Here is a 25,468-nt window from a genome sequence, read left to right as displayed (position 1 = left end):
TCAATCCAAGTGCAATTCAGCCAAGTACATCCTGAGAAGACAATTAGCAATAAAGATTTTAAACTGAATTATGTGTAGGGCTGTAATTACAGCATAACTACTCAGTCATATCTTTGCTTACTGCTTCGTTACAAGAGTCCATTCAGGTGCCAATTTCCCGGTAGGTGGCGTTAGTAGGTATTTAGGAGTGATACAGTGCCTTGAAAACCAACAATGTAAATGCATTTATCTGGATTTTATGTGATTCATCCATGCTTCATACATCTTCACATCAACTCTAACCAGCTTCCCTGTCCCTGCTGAGAAAAAGCATCTCCGCAGCATGATGCTGCCACCACCATGTTTCACGGTGGGGATGGAGTGCTCAGTGTTAGTTTTCTGTCACACATAGCGGTTTGCTCTGTGAGATGTTCAACACTTGGGATATTTTTTTTTATAACCTAACCCTGCTTTAAACTTCTCCACAGCTTTATCCCTGACCTGTCTGGTGTGTTCCTTGGCCTTCATGATGCTGTTTGTTTGCTAAGATTTCTAACAAACCTCAGAGGGCTTCCTATAACAGCTGTATTCATACTGAGATTGAATTACAGATTAAATTACACACTAATGGACTCTATTTACAAATTAGGTGACTTCTGAAGGCAATTGGTTTCACTAGATTTTAGTTAGGAGTATCAGAGTATAGGGGGCTGAATACAAATACACACTACACTTTTCACATATTTATTTGTAAAAAAAATGGAAAACCATTTATCATTTTCCTTCCACTTCACAATTATGTGCCACTTTTTGTTGGTCTATCACATAAATTCCCAATAAAATACATTTACATTTTTGGTTGTAACATGACAAAATGTGGAAAATGTCAAGGGGTATGAATACTTTTTCAAGGCACTGTATCTCGTTAGCCTTAAAGCAGTCAAAATTAGCAAGCTGGTGATAAGCAATTCATGCATATAGATAGTGAGAGGCATAGATATAAGCAGACTGGAAGGGAGCAAAGCAGATAAAAGCAGAGCTGTGGGTAATCGTTCTACCACTATGTAGTGTATCTACTTACTGAGCCACCATGCTTGTACAGCTCAGGTTTACAGCACTTCTCACAGAGTTGACCAGTCTTCTTGTTGCAGTAGAAGGCCAAGCTGATATGGCTGTTTATCTCTCTGATTCCTCAATCCAAAATGCTGAGGTATTGTCACACAAGATGTATGAAGCCGGCCAGCTATGTACTGTTCCGTTGGTGTGTGTGGATCAGCATGGGGACACACTGGTTCCATATCCGGGTGTGATGATGTCACTCCATTGACGCGTTTCGTCTGCCAATTAGCAGACTTCTTCAGAACAGGGAAGGATTATTCAGATTTTTCTTACATACTCACTATTTTATAGGCTCCCTCTTGTGTTAGATTATCATCACTTCAGTAAACACAAAAAATGTATACATATATATATATATTTATATATATATATATATATATTATACACACATACACAGAAGACCATATGGTTTGGAAAAGCCCACTCTATTTGAGGGTTCTCAGAGCTTATAGCTCCCTCCAGTGGTGATATATTCTTATTACCCTTCAACTATAGCTAGTTTAGAAACAATAGATTAGAGGAATATTCTTTCCCCAATTTTCCCATAATTCTTTACTGCCATACTTATTATATATACACCTCAAGAGAGATCAGGTCAGCATCTCAGAAAAAAAAATAAACTTGTATCTCATACATGAACAGGGAGATATTTCAAATATATATTAGGTGATAGTTATAACCTTATAGAGTACATTGATCAAAATTAAGTGTAATTTTAAGGTTATTTGCAGATAGAATTTTTACCTATAAAAATGAATCCTATAGAAACATTTTAGGCTTGGTTCACACTAGAACACGCAGTAGCTCACAACGGAGTCCAGTGCTTCTCGATTCACCGTTTCAGGTCCGATTTCAGCTCAAATTTTGGGCTGAATTCGGACCTGAAAAAGACCAAAAGACGCACAGGGCTCCTGTGCAATTTACACCAAAGCCACTGCGGAGATGTGTGAACCGACTCCATAGAGAGCTGGTCATAATCTCCTACTATGCAAATTGGATGCAAGGAAATCTGCATCCAATTCATAATGATGTGAACCCAGCCTTACGTTTTAGTTCGGTATTCGGTCTTTTGGAATTATTTATTCTAAGTATTTAGATTATATATCCAGTATTTTTCATTTACCTTCCCTGCATGGAATTCCTTAAAATGTTGAGCTAGGGGATTCTCTTTGTCCTTTTTTTTCTCATCTTTCCCAGGACGTTTTTTAATGTCTCTCAGGTGCTCACCGATATGGGTTCTTAATTATCACTTTGAATAATTTTTTACAAGCAAATCCAATGATGTACATTACCTTACTTGAAGAGCAATTGATTCATGTTTTTGTTTCAAAAATTTTCTAAGCTATCCGAGTCGGTGAACATCCGAATTTTTTCAACAAAAGGGCATATCTGGCAATGGCCACAGTAGTACATCCAAGTTAGTTTGGGCAGGTCAGTGAGCCAATTACCAGAAATGTTCTTCTTGTGTTCAGAGTGCACTAGGAGGCCATTCAAGTTGGGGGCTCTGCATGCCACCATAAAGGGGCTAGGAGACACTATTTGTAATATGGAAGGATTGGCCGTAAGAATATGCCAGTGCTTTTGCAAAATCAATTGGACGCTTCCCCATTATCTCCCATATTTAAATTATAAATCTAGTATGGCTCAATGAGTCATCACTTTTTAGTTTCTTATGCTCGCCTCCTAGTAATGTTCTTTGACCCATGTCAATTGCCCTTTTTTTAGCTCTCCTTAAACTTTTTCATATTACACTGCTTGGTTTATTTCTATTGCCTGCTTTGCACAGTCTGTACCATACAGCTGTCTTTTTTATTTTTTATCCTCCTTTTAGGCATATACAATACCTAACTTGTGAGTCATTGGGGGTTATTTACTAAAGGAAAATCCACTTTGCACTGCAAGTGCACTTGGAAGTAAAGTCGCTGTAGATCTGAGGGGGACATGCAAGGAAAATAAAAAACAGTATTTTAGCTTGCACATGATTGGATGATAAAATCAGCAGAGCTTCCCCTCATTTCAGATCTACCCCTTAGATTTAGAGCGACTGCAATCCAAGTGCACTTTTAGTGCAAAGTGGAGTTGCCTTTCGTAAATAACCCCCATTGAATATTTAATTACTCAACTCCTGGGTGACATTCACCCTTTCTTTGTACCCACATTTTTTTATTTGAATAGAGTATGAAATGGTTAAAATCCTTGTCAGATTTTTGTTTTCTGTCTGTGTTCCATTGGTGAGATTTCCCTTCACTGCTCAGTAGACTCATGTGGTTGATTTATTACCACGGAGAGTGCAAAATCTGGTGCAACTGTGCATAGTAGCCAATCAGCTTCTAACTTCAGCTTGTTCAAGTAAGCTTTGACAAAAAAAAAAAACATGGTAACTGATTGGTTTCTACAGTGCATCCGGAAAGTATTCACATAGTTTAACTTTTTTTTATATTACAGCCTTATTTCAAAACATTCATAAATTCCCTTAAAATTCTACAAACAATACCCCATAATGACAACATAAAAGAAGTTTGTTTGAAATCTTTGCAAATTTATTAAAAGTAAAATGCGGAAAAAATCCCATGTACATAAGTATTCTCAGCCTTTGCTCAACACTTTGGTGATGCACCAGTTATAGCCTCAAGTCTTTTTAGGTTTGATGCTACAAGCCTGGCACACCTTTTTTTGGGCAGTTTCTCCCATTCTTCTTTGCAGGACCTCTCAAGCTACTTCAGGTAGAATGGGGTGTGTTGGTGCACAGCCATTTTCAGATCTCTCCAGAGATGTTTAATCGAGTTCAAGTCTGGGCTCTGGCTGGGCCACTCAAGGACATTTACAGAGTTGTCCCGTAGCCACTCTTTTGTTATCGTGGCTGTGTGCTTAGGGTTGTTATCCTGTTGGAAGATGAACCTTCATCCCAGTCTGAGGTCCAGGGTGCTCTGGAGCAGGTTTTCATTAAGGATGTCTCTATATATTGCTGAATGCATCTTTCCCTCGATCCTGACTAGTCTCCCAGTTCCTGCCACTGAAAAACATCCCCAGAGCATGATGCTGCCGCCACCATGCTTCACTGTAGGGATGGCATTGGCCAGGTAATGAGCTGTGCCTGGTTTCCTCCAGACATGACACTTGCCATTCAGGCCAAAGAGTTCAATCTTTGTTTCAGACTAGAGAATTTTGTCTCTCATGGCCTTCAGATGCCTTTTGACAAACTGCAGGTAGACTGTCATGTGCCTTTTAATGAGGAGTGGCTTCTGTCTGGCCACTCTACCACACAGGCCTGATTGGTGGAGTGCTGCAGAGATGGTTGTTCTTCTGGAAGGTTCTCCTCTCTCCACAGAGAAATGCTGGAGCTCTGTCAGAGTGACCATCGGGCTCTTGGTCACCTCCCTGACTAAGGCCCTTCTCTCCCAATTGCTCAGTTTGCCCGGGCAGCCTGGTCTAGAAAGAGTCCTGGTGGTTCCAAACTTCTTATATTTGGATGATGGAGGCCACTGTGCTCATTGGGACTTTGCTGCAGAAATGTTTCTGTGCCCTTCACCAGATCTGCCCCGATACAATCTTGTCTCAGAGGTCTGCAGACAGTTCCTTGGACTACATGGCTTGGTTTTTTGCTCTGACATACACTGGTAACTGTGGGACCTTATATAGACAGGTGTGTGCCTTTCCAAATCATGTCCAATTAACTGAATTTACTACAGGTGGACTCCAATCAAGTTGTAGAAACAGCTCAAGGATACACCTGAGCTAAATTTTGAGTGGCATGGCAAAGGCTGTGAATACTTATGTACATGGGATTATTTCATTTTTAATTTTTAATAAATTTGCAAAGATTTCGAACAAACTTCTTTCATGTTGTCATTATGGGTTATTGTTTGTAGAATTTTAAGGAAACCGATTAATTGAATCCATTTTAGAATAAAGCTGTAACACAACAAAATGTGGAAAAAGTGAAGCGCTGTGAATAATTTCTGGATGGACTGTATGCAGAGCTACGCCAGATTTTGCACTCTCCAGTTTCTGCAAGTCAACGTCACCAAGGAGTTAGAGAAAATATTTCCAAAGTTGGAAAAATCCTCTTTAATACAGCTGTTATAAAACTATTACTATTTTTGGTGACAACTCAGAATTTTGGATTTTCCCTCATTTACAGTTGGGTGACTATGGCCACCAGGATAAAAAGACAGGGTGAATTAACCCCTATCCTACTCTATCCAAAAATCGCTTTAGCTACACTTTAATATTTTCTTTATTTTTTTCAAAGATTTACATGTTTCCTTTTTATTAACCACTTCCCGACCAGCGCACGACGATGTACGTCGACAGAATGGCACGGGCAGGCATATTGGCGTACATGTACGTCCAATATTCGTTGCCGCCGTGCCATCGGTGGTCGGGACCCCCGTGAGTCCGGTCGCGGGACCCGCGGACTCGATCGCCGCGGGCATCCCCGCGATCATCTCACGGAGCGGCCGAATGGAGGAAATGCTGTATAAACAACATTTTTCCATTCTACATAACAACTAGTGATGCTGATCTCTGCTCCATGTGATTGGAGCAGAGATCAGTGTACACTAAATGAAAGCCCAACCCCCCCACAGTTAGTAACACACCCCTAGGAACACTTAACCCCTACACTGCCACCCACTGGTTAACCCTTTCACTGCCAGTGTCATTTACACAGGAATCACTGCATTTATATAGCAGTGATTACTGTATAAATGACAATGGTCCCAAAAATGTGTCAAAAATGTCCGATGGGTCCCCCACAATGTCGCAGTCACAATAAAAATCGCAGATCGCCGCCATTACTCGTAAAAAAAAAAGTAATAAAAAATTATTAATAAAAATGCTATAAAACTATCCCTATTTTGTAAACGCTATAACTTTTTCGCAAACCAATCAATAATCGCTTATTGCGATTTTTTTTACCAAAAATATGTAGAAGAATACGTATCGGCCTAAACTGAGGGAAAAAAAATTTTTTATATATATTTTTGGGGGATATTTATTATTACAAAAAGTAAAAAATAATGCGTTTTTTTCAAAATTATCGCTCTATTTTTGTTTATAGCGCAAAAAATAAAAACCGCAGGGGTGATCAAATACCACCAAAAGAAAGCTCTATTTGTGGGAAAAAAAGGACGTTAATTTTGTTTGGGAGCCACGTCGCACGACCACGCAATTGTCAGTTAAAGCGACGCAGTGCCGAATCGCAAAAAGTGGTCTGGTCTTTGACCAGCAAATTGGTCCGGTCTGAAAGTGGTTAAGATATACAAACAATCATCAGAAAGTGTGGTTAGAATCCTTGCTGATGGACTGTTTAAATATGAACAGAATTATTTTCTTTCATTTAAACCAGCAATAATGAAAGAATTTCACAGAAAAATACAGTAAAGCACAATCATTTTGCAGCCCTTTCAAACAGGAAGCACAGAGAAGATATGAGTGTCCCCTGTACATCTATGACAAGAATACCACACACCTGTATGCGAAATACCTACTGTATACGGCAACATTAAAGAGGTGGAGCTCTACCTGAACAACATGGGAGAAGTCAAAGATCACCGGGGAAGGTGTCACCTTGTCACACCTGATTTAAACCTCTAATTGCCATACGGCAATCATGGGTCACCACCACCACCTATCAAACACACTCAGATCACTTTTCAGAGGAGCAGCAGTGCCCGCTGCACTTGTGAATAAGCCCTTAGTTGCATTTGGCAGCGCCACCCTTAGGGCTCATTCACACGTAAAGTTGGGGGCTGGTAACACCTTACGGTTGGGTCACGGTTTTACTACCCCCTATCCCTACCCCCTTTAGTTGCTGAGGCAGCAGCCAAAGATGTGCACATGCTGTAGCAGGAATTAGGCCCCCTGTTTCTTTTAGTGGGTGCTACCGCCTCCCAATCGTGACCCATTCAAGTAAATGGAGCCACTCTGCAAGTGCCTTGCAACTGCATGCATCTTCGGGGCCCGATGGGTGTAAAGCAGGTGGTGAGAAAGCAACACAACACTGCCTGCTTTAACCTCTTGTTTGCTGTACTGCACAAGGGGGTGCAATTTGGTTGGGGTGATAAAAACAGGTCTTAACTATGGGGTTTTACCATCCCCCAAACTGCAAATGTAAATTAACCTATACTGTTCAGAGCCCCTATAAGGCTGATTCACACTGATGTGCTGTGGTTTACCTGCACAATGGATGCAGTGCAGTGCAGTGCATCTGCAACTTTCCTGCGGGTTAGCTGTGCTTTGCCATTGACTTCTTTTATATCCTGCAGGTGTGGTGCACAAAATTCCTGCATTCAGAAAGTGCACCAAAGTCACAGGATATAATTGAAGTCTATGGCTAAACGCAGTAAACCCAGGAAAGCTGCAGGTAGACCGTACTGCACCCACGGTGTGGGTAAGCCGCAGCACATCAGTGTGAAAGCAGCCTTATACTATTATGCCCATTGTATTGCTTGACACTGAGTAGTCCCTCTGCATTGCATGGTGTTTGATGCCCTGGAATGGTAGGTCAGCAAGTCCAGACAGCGATCTAACAGTCACCTGTCCATGATCTACTGGTTGCTGACTCCCCAATATACTGTATACTTCCATACTAAAAATTACAAATATTTAAAAACAACAAACACCCTCAGTGTCTTATGTGTTACTAGACTTCATTTTTACTTTCCTGTAACATATTTTTCTCTGCTGTAGCTCATTAACTTACAATGCTAAAGAGATAAACCTGCAGCTAAAGCAAGAAACGGATTACGAGAAAAAGAAAAATTACCAAGTGGAGTGGATTGTCATAGATCGAGCAGCGTTTACAGGTGAGGAGGTTCCTTTCTTTACTGCATTAATGAGAACAATTACATTCCTTATATATGGTGGTTCCATTAATTTTCTTATTTTGGGCTTTCTTCCTTTATTTTAACCTAGTGGTCCTGCAAGTAAAACTCTTCTATCCTCACTGTTCTATATCTAAGGGAGAGCAGCATTTTCACCCTGGGACATCCTAATTGCACTACAAAACACCCACCCCTCCTCATCTCCATAACATATGGGGGAATGTTCGCACGTGCAGAGACCTATTTGAGATTTCAGTGCAGCATAAAAAGAGTGCACAGAAAGTTAGAAGCCCACTGGGTTTCTGGCGGGATAAACAACATTGTTGCACTTTTCATATTTTGCAGATACAACAAAACACTTTCAGTGATATCTCTCATGACTGGTTGATATAGTATATTGGGACATATGCATTCTGGGCACACTTTCCTGTCATGCGAATTGGATGCGGAGATCCCCATGATAGCTCTGGCCAAATCACCAAGCTTCTGCAAAGGACAAGTTTCCTATAGCCCACGTTCACATTGGGCCGATTTGACATGCAATTTGACATTGCATGCCAAATCGGATCCTATTGCCGGTAATGGCACCTTCTATCCCAAAAGTTGGTCCTGCACTACTTTTTGGCAACTTCGGGAGCAATTTGAATAGACATCTGTGCATTAACCCGCACTGATGTCTGTCAAATCGCCCCCACAAGTCAGACTGAAATACCCGTTTGAAACCGGCCCTCACTGTTAACGTGGGCTTAAAGCAGATAGTTAAAATATATGTATATCTCTTATTTTTTTTATGTTTTGAAAAAAGTTAGGTAAGGGTTAACCACTTAAGCCCTGGACCATTTTGCTGGCCAAAGACCAGAGCACATTTTGCAATTCAGCACTGCGTCGCTTTAACTGACAATTGCGCGGTGGTGCGACGTTTCTCCCAGACAAAATTGACGTCCTTTTTCCCCACAAATAATTGCTATAATAAATATCCCCAAAAAATATATAAAATACACTTTTTTTTCCTCAGTTTAGACTGATGCGTATTCTTCTACAAATTTTTGGTAAAAAAAAAAAAATATCGCAATAAGCGTTTATTGGTTGGTTTGCGCAACAGTTATACCGTCTACAAAATATTTGTTAGTTTTATGGCATTTTTATTATTAATTATTTTTTTTACTGGTAATGGCGGCGATCTGCAATTTTTATCGGGACTGTGACATTATGGCAGACATGTTGGACAGTTTTGACACATTTTTGGCACCATTGTCATTTTTACAGCGATCAGTGCTATAAAATTGCCATGATTACTGTAAAAATGACACTGGCAGTGAAGGGGTTAACCACTAGGGGGCTAGGGAGGGGTTAAGTGTGTCCTGGGGAGTAATTCTAACTGTTAGGGTGAGGGGCTGTGTGTCACACTACACTGATCATAGCTCCCAATCACAGGAAGCTATGATCAGTGACAGTGCCACTAGGCAGAATGGGGAGATGCTTGTTTACGTTAGCATCTCCCCATTTTTCAGCTCCCGTGATCCTACTCACACTGCTCCTGGCAGGATCGTGAGTGCACCGGCGGCAGCACGCATGTGACAACATGACGGCAAATTTAAAGGGACGTACCTATAGGCCGCGTACACACGCGCGGACTGTTCGCCCAACTTTGTCCGTCCAACAGTTTCGGCAAACAGTCCGCTCAAACTTAGCATGGACGGACATGGCCACACACGACGAACGAACAGTTTGCTGAAACCGAGCGCGATGACGTGAACGGCACGTACGACGGGACGAAAAATACGACGTCCTATACACTGCATTATAGCTTTCGGCGTGAAAATCCTTTCTGAGCATGCGCGCAACTTTGTTTGACGAACAAGCCTACACACGAGCGGACTGTTCGCTGAAACAAGGTTTCAGCGGACAGTTTTACGGAATTTACGAAAAACCTTGTCCGTCAAACTGTCCGCTGAAACTGTCCGCTGAAAGCCCACACACGAGCGGACTGTCCGCCCAAACACTGTTCAGCGGACAAAGTTGGGCGAACAGTCCGCGCGTGTGTACGCGGCCTTACACCCATTTGCCCAGCTGTGCTATTCGGCCGACGTAAATTTACATGCGGCGGTCGGCAAATGGTTAAAACACCTTCCGGGTTAGTTTTTTGCAGTGTTTGTACCATTAGGGAAAGGTTCTTTTACTTTCTGTCCCTGAGATGCTCTAGAAATACAAAGGGAATATCCCAGTTCTTGTCTCTGGAACATTTAACCCCATTTGGAAGATTTCCTCTTCCTTTTTGTTCTAGGGGCAGCTCTAAAATGTTGGATATTCTCTCACTTTCTTTCTCATTGACCATGGTCATCAGTATAAAGAGAGGGGTGAATCCCCCCATTGGAGACCAGGCAGCAATAAGGACATGAGAAGAGGTAAAAGAATGCCATTAAATACACTTTTATCATTAAAAAAATATATTGATGCCAGGCTCACTTTAACCAGTTCCCGCCCAAACTATAGTCAAACGACAGCCGGGCGTGACATTCCTCATTCTGGGTGGACGTCAAATAACATCCTCCCAGAATGCGCCTTGTGCCCGCCCCAGAAGTCTGCACTGCAGAGCAATCTGTCACCCACTGTGTCTGGTGGATAACTAATCAGTGTGTCAGCCACTGTTAGTACCATGTGATCGTTGTGGCCAATCACAGCAGATCACATGACAATTGTACACAATGAATGGCTTTGATTCATGCCATTCATTCTGCACTATAGTGTTGATCTCTGTGATTGGTTACAGTGATCACATGGTACAGACAAGGCCAATCACAGCCAATCTGTACCATGTTATTAGCTGTGGTCATAGATTTGCGCAGCCTATTGCATTAGGGTGTGCACCGTAAAGCTCAAACACACATGTGTCTACATATACAGTGGTGTGAAAAAGTGTTTGCCCCCTTCCTCATTTCCTGTTCCTTTGCATGTTTGTCACACTTAAGTGTTTCGGAACATCAAACCAATTTAAACAATAGTCAAGGACAACACAAGTAAACACAAAATGCAATTTGTAAATGAAGATGTTTATTATCAAAGGTGAAAAAAAATCCAAACCATCATGGCCCTGTGTGAAAAAGTGATTGCCCCCTAAACCTAATAACTGGTTGGGCCACCCTTAGCAGCAACAACTGCAACCAAGCGTTTGCGATAACGTGCAATGAGGCTTTTACAGCGTCCTGGAGGAATTTTGGCCCACTCATCTTTGCAGAATTGTCCTAATTCAGTTACATTAGAGGGTTTTCGAGCATGAACGGCCTTTTTAAGGTCATACCACAACATCTCAATAGGATTCAGGTCAGGACTTTGGCTAGGCCACTCCAAAGTCTTCATTTTGTTTTTCTTCAGCCATTCGGTGGTGGACTGGCTGGTGTGTTTAGGATCATTGTCCTGCTGCAGAACCCAAGTTCGTTTCAGCCTGAGTACACGAACAGATGGTCGGACATTCTCCTTCAGGATCTCTTGGTAGACAGCAGAATTCATAGTTCCTTTTATCACGGCAAGTCTTCCAGGTCCTGAAGCAGCAAAACAGCCCCAGACCATCACACTACCACCACCATATTTTACTGTTGGTATAATGTTCTTTTTATGAAATGCAGTGTTCCTTCTACGCCAGATATACTTGGACACACACCTTCCAAAGAGTTCCACTTTTGTCTCATCGGTCCACAGAATGTTGTCCCAAAAGTCTTGGGGATCATCAAGATGTGTTGTGGAGAAATTGAGACGAGCTTTGATGTTCTTTTTGCTCAGCAGTGGTTTTCTCCTTGGAACTCTGCCATGCAGGCCATTTTTGCCCAGTCTTTTCCTGATGGTGGAGGCATGAACGCTGACCTTAACTGAGGCAAGTGAGGCCTGCAGTTCCTTGGACGTTGTTGTGGAGTCTTTTGTGACCTCTTGGATGAGTCGTCGCTGCGCTCTTGGGGTAATTTTGGGTGGCCGGCCACTCCTGGGAAGGTTCACCACTGTTCCATGTCTTCGCCATTTGTGGATAATTGCTCTCACTGTGGTTCGCTGGATTCCCAAAGCTTTGGAAATGGCTTTATAACCCTTTCCAGACTGATAGATCTCAATTACTTTCTTTCTCAATTGTTCCTGAATTTCTTTGGGTCTCGGCATGATGTGTAGCTTTTAAGGATCTTCTGGTGGACCTTACTGTGTCAAGCAGCTCCTATTTAAGTGATGCCTTGATTGTGAACAGGTGTGGCAATAATCAGGCCTGGGTGTGGCTAGAGAAATTGAACTCAGGTGTGGACAACCACAGTTATAGTATGTTTTAACAAGGGGGCAATCACTTTTTCACACAGGGCCATGATGGTTTGGATTTTTTTTCACCTTTAATAATAAACACCTTCATTTACAAATTGCATTTTGTGTTTACTTGTGTTGTCCTTGACTATTGTTTAAATTGGTTTGATGTTCCGAAACACTTAAGTGTGACAAACATGCAAAGGAACAGGAAATGAGGAAGGGGGCAAACACTTTTTCACACCACTGTATATGGCACAGGCAGATCTATCTGCCTGCTGACACAGTGAAAGAGAAGTGCGTAAGCACTTCTCTGATGGCAAAGTCGGTAAGACGGAGATCTTTCCCATCTGCCTGCTGACACACAGAACGATAATGCTGCCACGCATGGGGTGATTAGGGTGTGCCTAGGCCTGTGCGCACATCTATGGTTGTGGCCAATTACAGCTGCCCACAATAGTAAACACTGAATGAATCCATTTTATTCAGTAAAAATGGTTGCTTATAACAGTGAAATTCACTGGTAAAAGCAATCATAATGTGTAAAAAAATAAATAAAAATCTGATCACTTCCTCAGAGTAATACTGCTTTACTATGGTAACACTGTATTGCTCTGTTCATGGTATGTTAACAAGTCGTAAAAAAAACAAACAAAATGTAATAAAAAGGGAAAGAATTTTTAAAAAATTATTACATTTTTTGTTTTGTTGGGGGTTTTTTGTTACATACTTTCACCAGTCAGTGTCCCTGGGCACTGTCACACCAGTTATGTACTGCACTAGTGACAGTATGTAAAAAAAAAAAATCTAAATTTCCTAAAAAATTACAACTTCAAAAACTTGTCATGCCTCTTACTAAATACCTTGGACTGTCTACTTTCCAAAAGGGGGCATTTGGGGGTATTTGTACTGTCTTGGCATTTTCAGGCCTCAAGAAATGAGATCAGTACATCAGGATTAATTTATTTTCAGATATATACACTGAGCAAAATTATACACTCTTTTGTGTTTGCCCCTATTCATCATGAGCTGAACATAAAGAGCTACAACTTTTTCTATGTACAAAAAGGCCTAAATCTCTCAAATATTATTCACAATATGCTATAATAAGGCTTACCTGTAGGTAAAAAAAATATCTCCTAAACCTGTACGGTTTAGGAGATATTCCCCTCGGTATGCGCCGCTGACTGCAGCGGCGCATGCGCACAAGGGGTTTCTCGCCATCAAAATCCGGCAGCAGCCGAGCGGCCGGACTGAAATCTCCCGCGCGCATGCGCGGGAGTGACGATATTGCGGTTTCGGCCACTCACAGTGCCGGAGCCGCGATACCCGGAAGAAACGCCGAGGGAGCATGTCAGCTCCCTCGGCGTGGATCGGGCCAGAAGTCGGGGCCTCGTTCTAAGGTAAGTATTTCATAATGAGCTAGTATGCGGTGCATACTAGCTCATTATGCCTTTTGCTTTGCAGGTTTAAAAACAAAAAAAAATAATTTGCGGGTTTACTACCGCTTTAATAGATTGGTTTGGCAAGAATAATTCTTCATGAATCCATGCTGATTACTGCTAATGATACTGTTTTCATTATTAAAATCATGTATATAGTCCCTTAACATACTATTGATGTTAGGTCAACTGGTCTGTAATTCCCAGGGATGTATTTTTAGCCCTTTTTAAATATTGGTGCTACATTGGCCTTTCTCCAATCCGCTGGTACCACTCCGGTCAGTAGACTGTCAGAAAAATTTAGGAACAATGGCCTGGCAATTACTTGACTGAGTTCCCCAAGTACCACTGGGTGCAAGCCATCCGATCCCAGTGATTTTTTAAATTTAAGTTTCCCAAGTCTAATTCTAATTTTGTCCTCTGTTAGCCATGAGGGTGCTTCCTCTGATGTGTCACGAGGATAAATACTGTCGTTTTGGTTACTGAAGCCCCCCAATTCCCTCGTAAAAACTGAGGAGAAGAATAAATTCAATACCTTCGTAATCTTCTTATCCTTTGTAAACAGATGTCCTTCCTCATTTTTTTTGGGGCCAATATTGTCTGTCCTCCTTTTTTACTGGTTACATACTTAGACCCCTTTCACACCAGGGCGTTTTGCAGGCGCTATAGCGTTAGAAATAGTGCCTGCAATCCGCCCTAAAAAAGCTGCACCATTGTGTGTAGTGTGAAAGCCCCGAGGGTTAGAGTGGGAGGTTCACCTTTTCCATGCTTTGGAAATAACATAGTCTTGCTCTGGAGATAGGACAGGGGGCTGTTTTTTTTAATTAATCATGAAAATGCTAAAGTTCATAACTCACTAAAGATGAAAAAAATCCACAACCCCAGAGCAAAGAAACACTTTAAAATACAAGTTCTCACACTACAAAGTATGACAGAAAATTGTTATCAAATACTTACTGTAATTTTCCTTTCTTGGTCCATTCTCACGTCAGCACACAACGGGCTAACACCGTCTCTGGCGCCCCGCATGACCACCTGTTCCTAGCTAAATAAAAGACAGCCCCTCCTCCAACTAAGGTGTTCAATAACCTAGCCTGAACACATGAAACCCCCATTGGTGGATGGGACTTTAAAAGTGACCAAGAGCAATACATTGTATCAAAAATAAGAAATTTATTACAAAAAACTTATATTGAATAAAAGACTTAAGTCACCAAAGACAAAATAATACATCAATATTTGATTGAATTTGCAAAGTGCATACAGACACAAATAGGCTTAATGGATGAAACCGATGTTTTTGGCTCGATGCCCTTCTTCAGAGCAATTTGGGAACCCTCCCTGCCTCCTCGATACATGGGCACACTATACTGACACTGGGCTCTGGTTGTTAAAAAAAGGAGAGACAACGATGACATTGTAGAGCTTTTATAATACCACACCTGTACAATATCAATGCTGTTTAAGCATAATTTTGCCCGCAGTTCTGGCACAAAGGGCACCCAGTTTTTCTGAGGATTTACCATCAGCATTCAGGGTTTTCCAACTCAATGAGAGGCCGAACATGGAGGGGTAGCTTCGGCAGGGGAGATGCAGCAAACAAATTACTTACCAACTTTCTTTTATTTAGCTAGATACGGGTGGTCCTCTGGGGCTCCAGAGAAGATGTTAACCCGTTATGTGCTGATGTGAGGTGGGCCAGGAAAGTTTGAATATTATGCAGAGCACAAAATGGTCACATTTCAGAATGAATCTATATTCACTGAATGATAAATAGGGCACAGTAAAGCACTTTTTCCTTTGAAGAACAGATGTGGACATTTGAACGAACATAAGCAAATGTTTTTTAATGCTCTTTTTGAATGCTGAGCAAATCTCCATTGAAAGTGGGTGAAAAACTGAATCTTTATATCCCTAGGTGTTTGTCTAATTAACTTTGCTGTGTTTTCTAGAAAATGGAGAGTGGGAGATTGTTCACATTCCAGCCAAAAAGAATATCGACAGGAGCGTGTCCAATGAGAGCACTAAGTATCAGGACATTACATTCTACCTCATTATTAAGAGGAAACCCCTCTTCTACATTATTAATATCCTGGCTCCCTGTGTTCTAATTGCTCTGATGGCCAACCTTGTTTTTTACCTACCAGCTGACAGTAAGTACCTCCATAATTAGAGAAAGGAAGAAGTTCACCAACAAGAATGATATATGTCTCTTATGATATACACTATATTATATTACATATTTATATATATTTACACTATATTATATTACTATATTTATAGTATTGGGATGCCTGCCTTTACACACGAACTTTAATGGCATCCCAGTCTTAGACCATGGGGTCCAATATCGAGTTGGACCACCCTTTATTTTTATTTATTTTTATATTTATTTCAGGTACTTATATAGCACCATCAATTTACGCAGCGCTCTACATATACATTGTACATTTACATCAGTGCCTACCCTAAAGGAGCTTACAACCTAAGGTCCCTAACACACATTCATACATATACTAGGGCCAATTTAGACAAGATCTGATTAACCTACCAGTATGTCTTTAGAGTGTGGGAGGAAACCGGAGTACCCCGGAGGAAACCCGCGCAGGCATAGGGAGAACATGCAAACTCCAGGCAGATGGTGTCGTGGTCAGGATTCCAACCCGTGACACTTTTTGCTTCTAGATGAAAGTGCTAACCACTACACGACTGTGCTGCCCTTTGTGGATATAACAGCTTCAACTCTTCTGGGAAAGCTGTCCACAAGGTTTAGGAGTGTGTCTATGTGAATGTTTGACCATTCTTTCAGAAGTGCATTTGTGAGGTCAGGTACTGATGTTGGATGAGAAGGCCTGGCTCTCAGTCTGCGCTCTAATTCATCCCAAAGGTGTTCTATTGGGTCGAGGTCAGGACTCTGTCCAGACCAGTCAAGTTCCTCCACCACAAACTTGCTCATCCATGTCTTAATGGACCTTGCTTTGTGCATTAGTGTGCAGTTATGTTGGAATGGGAAGGGGCCATGCCCAAACTGTTCCCACAAAGTTAGGAGTATGAAATTGTCCATTTAATGTCTTGGTATGCTAAGCCTTAAAGGAGAAGTCCAGCCAAAGCTTGTTTGGCTGTATTTCTCCTGTGGATCACATGAATGCAGTTCGTTTTGCACTCCTGTGACCAATTTTCAGCAGAGGGCCAGCTGAAGTTTGCTCTCTGCTGACATCACGGATGTCAGTCCAGGCACCGCGTCATCGCAACAATAAAGTCTGGATCCGCCAGGTGCCTGGACTGACACCCGGCCCAGCCTCTCAGCGAGCCACTGAGAGCCTGAGCTGCCTGCCCCCGCCCCTCCATAGCTCAGTGCTCCAATGAGGAAGTAGGGGGCAGAGCAGAGAGCTGTGACTGACAGTCTGCAGCTTTATGCTCACGGAGCTTTGAAAACAGAGTTATTGGTGGTGTTCAATCACTTGGTTCTCAGTGTAGAGATGCCAGGGGACAGATACATATTCAGACTGATGCTGCATCCACCGAGATAAGTATGGTACTGGAAAAACAAAATCCTTTACTTCTCTTTTAAAGTGGTTGTAAAGCCACTTGTAAAGTTTTGCCAATCCTCTCTGTTAGATAATGCTGTTCCCCATTGTGTGAGTTTTTTTTTTAAGTGGGAGGGGCCAAGAACTCCCACTGACGTCAGCCGGGAGCAGAAGAGGAGAGGAGGAGAGAGCTGGGTGGTCACGTGAGCAGCGATTAGCCCTATGGAATAAGGTACAAAGCGACTATTTTTTTTAAATCACACACACTGGGGAACATAGCATTATCTAACAGAGGGGATTGTAGAGACTTTACACTGTTAAGCTGGATAAACACTATACAATTTTCTATAGATTTTTTCATTCAGATTTACCATAACCATATAATATGAGGTCAAACCTTAAAAGTTTAAATTTGTATGCAATCAGGCAGGCCCTTGCACTACATGGTTTTGATACATCTAAAGGAAATCAGACAACAGAAGTTGTATAGTGTTTATGGGGTCTTATTCTATTCAGAGAGCTGACAGGCAGGGAGGGAAGGGGAAAAGGATAGAGGAGGGCAGCGGATGATGGAAGCACGTAAACTCACCACGGTGTAAGTTCTCAGCAGCCATGATAAACCGTGGTCAGTTTACAGAGGGGAGGGCAGAACCAGGCAGGATCAGCCAGGTATACGGGGACCAAATTACACAGCACAAGCACTGTGCTGTATAACATTCTTTAAAGGAACAGGATCAATTTTTAAATTTTTTTACTTTTTTTAGGGTTACAACCCCTTTAAGAGTTTTTAAGTGTTTTTAAGGGGACAAGCACAACCCCTGAAAAACACCCCCACACCATAATTCACTTTAAGCCTTTAGGGAGCTTGCTTTGTGCACTGGTACGTAGTCATATTGGAACAGGAAGGGGCCATCCCCAAACTGTTCCCACAAAGTTGGAAGTATGAAATTGGCCAAAATATCTCGGTATGCTGACTCCTTAAAAGTTCCCTTCACTGGAACTAAAGGGCCAAGCTCAACTGCTGAAACACAACCCCACACCATAATTCACTCTCCACCAAATGATTTAGACCAGTACACAAAGCAAGGTCCATAAAGACATGGATGCTTGAGTTCGGGATGGAGGAACTTGATTGGCCTGCCCTCAACCTGATAGAACACCTTTGGGACGAATTAAAGTGGAGACTGCGAGCCGGGCCTTCTTGTCCAACATCAGTGCCTGACCTCACAAATGTGCTTTTGGAAGAATAGTCAAACATTCCCATAGACACACCTCTAAACCTTGTGGACAGCGTTCCCAGAAGAGTTGAAGCTTTTATAGCTGCAAAGGGTGGGTCAACTCAATAATGAACCTTACAGACTAAGACTGCTATGCCATTAAAGTACATGTGCGTCTAAAAGCAGGCGTCCCAATATGGTGTATATAAAGATTGGGTTGATTTACTAAAACTGGAGAGTGCAAAATCTGGTGCAGCTCTGCATAGAAGCCAATCAACTTCCAGGGTTTCTGTCAAAGCTTAATTAAACAAACTGAAGTTAGAAGCTGATTGGCTACCATGCACAGCTGCAGCAGATTTTACACTCTACAGTTTTAGAAAATCAACCCCAAGGTTTTTTGGGTGGGTGACAATTATATTGGTTGACTATCTATAATATGTGAACTGTAATTGTATAATTACAAGGAGTCCTAAAAGTGGTGCCTACAAACTTCTTTATCAGCCTAAACCTGTATGTTTTGTGATGAGAAGCCTCCAGTCCTTGATGCACTCCTCAGAGTGCACAGCCAGTATCGGACAGTGATAGAAGGGAGGGGCATTATAGAAATAACCAGAAATCTTTTATGTAGGATATTTGTGAACATATTAATCATATTACATGTAAATACCCCTACTACATACTGTAGCTCCCAACTGTCCCTGATTTGTAACAAAGTCCCTCTGTCATTTCCTTATTTGTCCCTCATTTTGGTCTGATCTATATTAGTGGTAAAAAAAAGCACTTGTGGGTTTAACTAATATTTTTTTGTATAATTCTCCTTTAAGGAGACGTGGCAGGGGGTGTGTCCTATGCCTACATACTTTTGCTAATAGGTGTCCCTCGCTCCCATCTCAAAAAGTTGCTAGGTATGTTACTGTAATCCTAGCTCTAGCAGAGTTCTTCCCTAGATCTATGCTATGCATTAACCCTTTCGCTGCAGACCCCCCCTTCAGTAAAGACCCCCTTCAGTGCAGACCCCAGCTTCAGTGCAGACCTCCTATCCAGTGCAACCCCCCCTTCAGTGCATAACCCCTATTCAATGCAGATCCCCTATTCAGTACAAACCCACCCCTTCAGTGCAGACCCCCCTTCAGTACAGATCCCATTCAGTCCAGATCCCCCTTCAGTACAGAACCCTTCAGTGCAGAATCCCCCTTTATTAAGCCCCCTCCTTCATTCAGACCCCCCCTTCAGTGCAAAACCCCCCTTCAGTGCAAAACCCCCCTTCAGTGCAAAACCCCCCTTCAGTGCAGATCCCCTATTAAGTGCAGACCCCTTCAGTGCAGACCCCCTTCAGTGCATAACCTTCCTTCAGTGCAGACCCCCCTTCAGTGCATAACCCCTATTCAGTGCAGACCCCCCCCTTCAGTGCAGAACTCCCCTTCACTGCATAACCCCTATTTAGTGCAGACCCCTGACTTATATAGGGACAAGGGACGGGGTCACTGGGTGATGTCACATGGTGGCCCGCCCCTTATAATGTCACAGTCCCGGACATCATCCGGTGACCCCGCCCCTTGTCCCTATATAAGTCACCACACAACGCGTCCCTGCCATTTCGGCCAGAGAGAGCGTCGTGTCAACATTGCAAGGAAGAAGAAGAGAAGAGAAGAAGGCAGCGGCGACAGCAACAGAAGACCGGGCCAACGCTAGTAAAAGAGCTAGCAGAAGATAGCGGAGGCCCGGCAGAAGAACTGAAGAGGGGGACAAGACCCCCGAAGAGCGGGACAAGACCCCGAAGTTGGAAGAAGACACCCCCGGCGGCAGCGACGAAGAAGAAAACTGGGCTCCTTTGCTAGTAAAAGAGCTAGCAGAAGACAGCGGAGTAGTCTGGCAAGAAGACCCCCCAAGACAGAAGAAGACCACCGGATCTGTCTAATAAATTATTTTAAAAACTTGTGTTGTGTTTTTTTTTATTTACACTTTTTTTCACCAGGTGAATGGGTAGGGGTACATCTTATTAAAGGGGGCTTGCGGATTCCGGTAAGCCCCCCGCCCGCAGACCCTGACAACCAACGGCCAGGGTTGTGGGGAAGAGGCCCTTGTCCTTATCAACATGGGGACAAGGTGCTTTGAGGTGGGGGGCCGCAGGGCCCCCCTTCCCCAAAGCACCCCCCCCATGTTGAGGACACACGGCCTGGTATGGCTCAGGAGGGGGGGCGCTCGCTCGTCCCCACCCCCTTTCCTGACCGGCCGGGCTGCGTGCTCGGATAAGGGTCTGATATGGCTTCTGGGTGGACCCCCATGCCGTTTTTTCAGCGTAGGGCTTCCCCTTTAAAGGGATTGTAAAGTGAATTTTTTTTTTTTTAAATAACAAACATGTTATACTTACCTCCACTGTGCAGCCCGTTTTGCACAGAGTGACCCCGAACCTGCTCTTCTAGGGTCCCTCGGCGGCTGTCTTGGCTTCCTCTCGCAGGTGCTTCTCACGTTCATGCGAGCTCCCTCGCATGGTGAGAAGCATCTACGGGCGCGCTCCCGTGATACAGCCGGCGGCCATAGCCGCTCGCTGTATCACACGGCCCCGCCCCGCCCCCCGGCGCTCCGCGTCAGTGGATGTGATTGACAGCAGCGCGAGCCAATGGCTGTCCATCCTGCCAATCAGCGGCCAGGCTGAATGGTGGAAAGGACGTGGGGGGACGAACACAGGACTTTCGAGGGGTGAGGTAAGTAAAACGGGGGGCTGGGGGCGCAGGCACTGTCAGATGTTTTTTCACCTTAATGCATAGAATGCATTAAGGTGAATAAACATTTACCTTTACAACCCCTTTAAGTCTATACCAGGTGACGGGACTAGCGACGTGTCAATCTCGCTGATGGAGGCGGCGACATTGACTTCCTTTGCTAGTCCCATCTACCTGGAGCCGGGTTCAAAATGAATGGACTTTACTCCGTGTGTGGGCAAGCCCGTTCATTTCAAAAGTCCAGCGGACTAGCACACAGACAGGCGGATTGTCGGCCAGACTACTGAGTCCGGCGGACAATTTTGAGTCAAAACTTCTTTCTAAGTCCGCCGGACTTTTGGGAAAAAAAAGTCCGTTGGAGACTACACACAGGCAGATTGTCCGGCAGACTCTGGTCCGCCGGACCAAGTCCGCCACATAGTCCGATCGTGTGTATGGGGCATTACACTGCTACTCAGTGGTGAAGTTCCCAATTAAATTGGTGGCCAGCAGGGAGGTGACTCCTTGTATTTGTGAACACTACTGAAGTGCCCCATGCCTAGTTGGTCAGTGGTGATTTTCCTACCTACAAAGGTTGTTAGATTTGCAGAATTACCAAGATTTACCATCCTTATGTCAGCAATGTATGTGAAATAGATGGTGGAATACTGTGATGTGCCTGAAAGATAAGCTTTGCTTTAGAAAACCCAGCCCACCCTTCCTAGCCCATTAATGTACTCTAACCTAAAAGCTACCCCCACCACCAGCCCTGGGTGCTCGCTTAAACTATGCCAGCACCTGACTTCCCTGGAGCTTAAAGCCTCAGGTCCAAAATCTACTCCAGCACTGCCCACACCTATGTAGTAACTACACATTGACTTGAATAGGGTTGTATTCCTAGTGTATCCGGTATAGGAGTATGGCCCTATTCAGGTCTCTGGGGAGTCACTGTGCAGGTGCAGAGCAGGTTTCAGTCATGAGGCTATGAACATTGGGGGAGGCTGCCACTGTACTATTTCAGTGACTCACTAGGTCATGATAACTACTAGAATCTAAGACATTAAAAGTAAGCATGTAACAGGGTGTTTGGATACTATAGTTATCATTATTATTATTGTTATACAGGATTTATATAGCACCAACAGTTTGCACCGCGCTTTACAATATAAATGGGATAGTACAATTACAATACAGTTCAATACAGAATGAATAGAGCTTACAATCTAAAGATACATCTGCTAGGATCAGATGTCACAGTTCAAATTGGTTCTCCTCTTCTGCCATTCTGCCTCTGGGAAGCAGAGCTAGAGGCATTGGCGATATGAGGGGTGAGTGGAGAGACTTTATCCCATAGGAGGCACTTTTACCTCAGTAAGGGCACAGCAGAAAGCCTCAAGAACTTTTTGTTGAGAATCAAAATTGTGCTTAGTTTACTGTATGGCTGCAGGCAGTCAGGAGATGTAGGAGAGTACCTCATATGCTAGGCAGGTTGGTGGTTCTTTATAAGAATGTATTGTACAGCCAATACCTGGGGAAAGTAGCATGAGATGTCATTTAGACAGATCAGTTGGGAAAGTGTGGTGGTTTCGCAAACGAAGGTCTGTCAGCGGTGGTGATCTGGAAAGGTTTCTTAACCCCCACCTCCTGTGCACCCAGTCACTGGCCCTAATTGGCAAGACCCAGATGGACTAAACCTGGACCATGGGTGTTTGTGAGGCCTCTCTAGAACGTTAATGTGTGATTCTCAACATCAGGCCTGCAGCCCTAAAGCCTGAGGAATATAAAACCCATTTACATGAGCACTGGAAGTGTGGGGCTTGGATAACACCCCCTAAAAGTTTACTCTAAAGGAATAAACTTTTAATAACTTGTAAAAGGCTTGTTTCTACGTATAAAAACAGGTGCTTAAAACATACAGTACCTTACTGGGGTATGTGGCCTTAATCATTTTATTTCTAGCACCATAATAATTGTGCAATGTGTAATTTAGTGTGATACCCCCTGCTTAATAAAGCAGCACTATTGTAGACTGTATGTAACATCATATTTCTGGCAGGTGGTGAAAAGATGACCTTGGCCATATCTGTCCTGCTGGCTCAGTCTGTCTTCTTGCTGCTAATCTCACAGCGCCTCCCAGAGACCTCCTTGGCTATACCACTCATCAGCAAGTGAGTTTCTCGAGTGTTCTATATAACATAACTGTAAATGCTGTTATGGTGGCAATGTTACTGCAAGTTTTTAGGCATATGGCATACTCCTGGATGTGTCGGATTCCTGGCCCCCCGCTGCTCACTGTGGTTACTTCCACTGGCCCCTGTGATAAATGGGTTAGTCAAAGAAACCACAGGGCACAGCAGGGAGTGCCAGGATCCAACACGCCCTGAAGTGTTAAATGTATGAGATATTTAAAGCATGATGGTCTCTTTAATCCAGAGGCGTTTATAGTACAGTGAAGGGGCTGTGGATCTTTATGTACATGAATCTTTGCTGAATAGACCAGCTTCATTTAAAAGACTTTTTAAATTGCCTAACAGTCTCAAACCAAAAGAGGATTAAAAAGGGTCTCCAGACTTAGCCAAAAGTGCAAATACATTTGCATGGCTATGCCAAAAATGAAAATACATTTGCATGGCTATGCTGTAAACATGAAAAAATGTTGTGTGTCTGTTTGTATGTGCTCTCATTTTCAGTGGTACTTTTATATTTTTGCAATTCATAGGGTGTATTATTTTAAATTGCTAAACATGTTACTGTCTTACACAACAAAATATATGGTCACTCAAACAGATGAAAACATTAAAACTTTCTTTTGTTTCCCAGGTACCTGACATTTATCATGATTCTGGTGACAATTGTAGTTGTGAGTTGCGTTGTTGTATTGAACATTCATTTTAGAACTCCCAGCACGCACATCATGTCAGAACGGATGAAAGAGGTATGACCAGAATAGCATGATTTTAATATATATATATATATATATATATATATATATATATATATATATATATATATACACGCAGTGACCCCCTGCTGATTTTGTACATTTGTCCACTGACAAAGAAATTATAATTTTAATGGTAGGTTTATTTTAACAGTGAGAGACAGAATAACCACAAAAATATCCAGAAAAATTCACTTTTAAAAAGTTATAAGTTAATTTGCATTTTAATGAGTGAAATAATTATTTGATCCCCTATCAATCATCAAGATTTCTGGCTTCTAGGTGTCTTCAATACAGGTAATGCGCTGAGATTAGGAGAACTCTCTTAGAGGAAGTGCTCCTAATCTCAGCTTGTTACCTGTATAAAAGACACCTATCCACAGAAGCAATCCATCAATCAGATTCTAATCTCTTCACGATGGTCAAGCCCAAAGAGCTGTCCAAGGATGTCACGGAAAATATTTTAGACCTACACAAGGCTGGAATGGGCTACAAGACCATCGCCAAGCAGCTTGATGAGAGGGTGTGATTATTCGCAAATGGAAGAAACACAAAATAAATGTCAATCTCCCTCAGCTTGGGGCTTCATGCAAGATCTCACCTTGTGGAGTTTCAATGACCATGAGAATTGTGAGGAATCAGCCCAGAACGACACGGAAGAATCGTGTTAATGATCTGAAGGCAGCTGGGACCATAGTCACCAAGAAAACAATTGATAACACACTACGCTGTGAAGGACTGAGATCCTGCAGCGCCTGCAAGGTTCCCCTGCTCAAGAAAGCACATGTACAGGCCGGTCTGAAGTTTGCTAATGAACATCTGAATGACTCAAAGGAGAACTGAGTGAAAGTGTTGTGGTCAGATGGGACCAAAATCAAGAACTTTGGCATCAACTCAACTCGCGGTGTTTGGAGGAGGAGGAATTTTGGCTATGACCCCAAGAACACAATCCCCACCGTCAAACATGGGCATTATGTTTCGGGGGGTGTTTTTCTGTTATAGGGACAGGACAACTTTACTGCATCAAAGATGGATGGGGCCATGTACAGTCAAATCTTGGGTGAGAACCTCCTTCCCTCAGCCAGGGCATTGAAAATGGGTCATGGATGGGTATTCCAGCATGCCAATGACTCAAAAACACATGGCCAAGGCAACAAAGGAGTTGCTCAAGGAGATGCACATTAAGGTCCTGGAGTAGCCTAGCCAGTCTCCAGACCTTAATCCCATAGAAAATATGTGGAGGGAACTGAAGGTTCGAGTTACCAAACGTCAGTCTTATAACCTTAATGACTTGGAGAGGATCTGCAAAGAGGAGTGGGTCAAAATCCCTCCTGAGATGTGTGCAAACCTGGTGGCCAACTACAAGAAACGCCTGGCTTCTGTGATTGTCAACAAGGGTTTTCACACCAAGTACTAAGTCATGTTTTGCGAAGGGGTTAACC

At 42.9% G+C, this 25,468-nt stretch overlaps 1 protein-coding gene across 1 annotated transcript in view; it reads left to right on the top strand.

The window, feature by feature from the left end:
- CHRND (cholinergic receptor nicotinic delta subunit) overlaps positions 1–25,468 on the top strand; it is a 90,507-nt gene that overhangs the window by 44,535 nt on the left and 20,504 nt on the right. Inside the window, exons 6-9 of the mRNA XM_077487639.1 lie at positions 7,792–7,907; positions 15,592–15,792; positions 23,142–23,253; positions 23,906–24,020. Coding sequence (XP_077343765.1) covers positions 7,792–7,907; positions 15,592–15,792; positions 23,142–23,253; positions 23,906–24,020 — 544 coding nt within the window. The remainder of the gene's footprint in view (positions 1–7,791; positions 7,908–15,591; positions 15,793–23,141; positions 23,254–23,905; positions 24,021–25,468) is intronic.

The sequence above is a fragment of the Lithobates pipiens genome, unplaced genomic scaffold, assembly GCF_037356315.1.
Source record: "Lithobates pipiens isolate NorthernLeopardFrog02 unplaced genomic scaffold, aLitPip1_a1.2 Scaffold_18, whole genome shotgun sequence".
In the NCBI taxonomy this organism is placed as follows: Eukaryota; Metazoa; Chordata; class Amphibia; order Anura; family Ranidae; genus Lithobates; species Lithobates pipiens.
The sequence above is the reverse complement of the archived record's forward strand: the minus strand, read 5'-3'. Positions and strand labels throughout refer to the sequence as shown.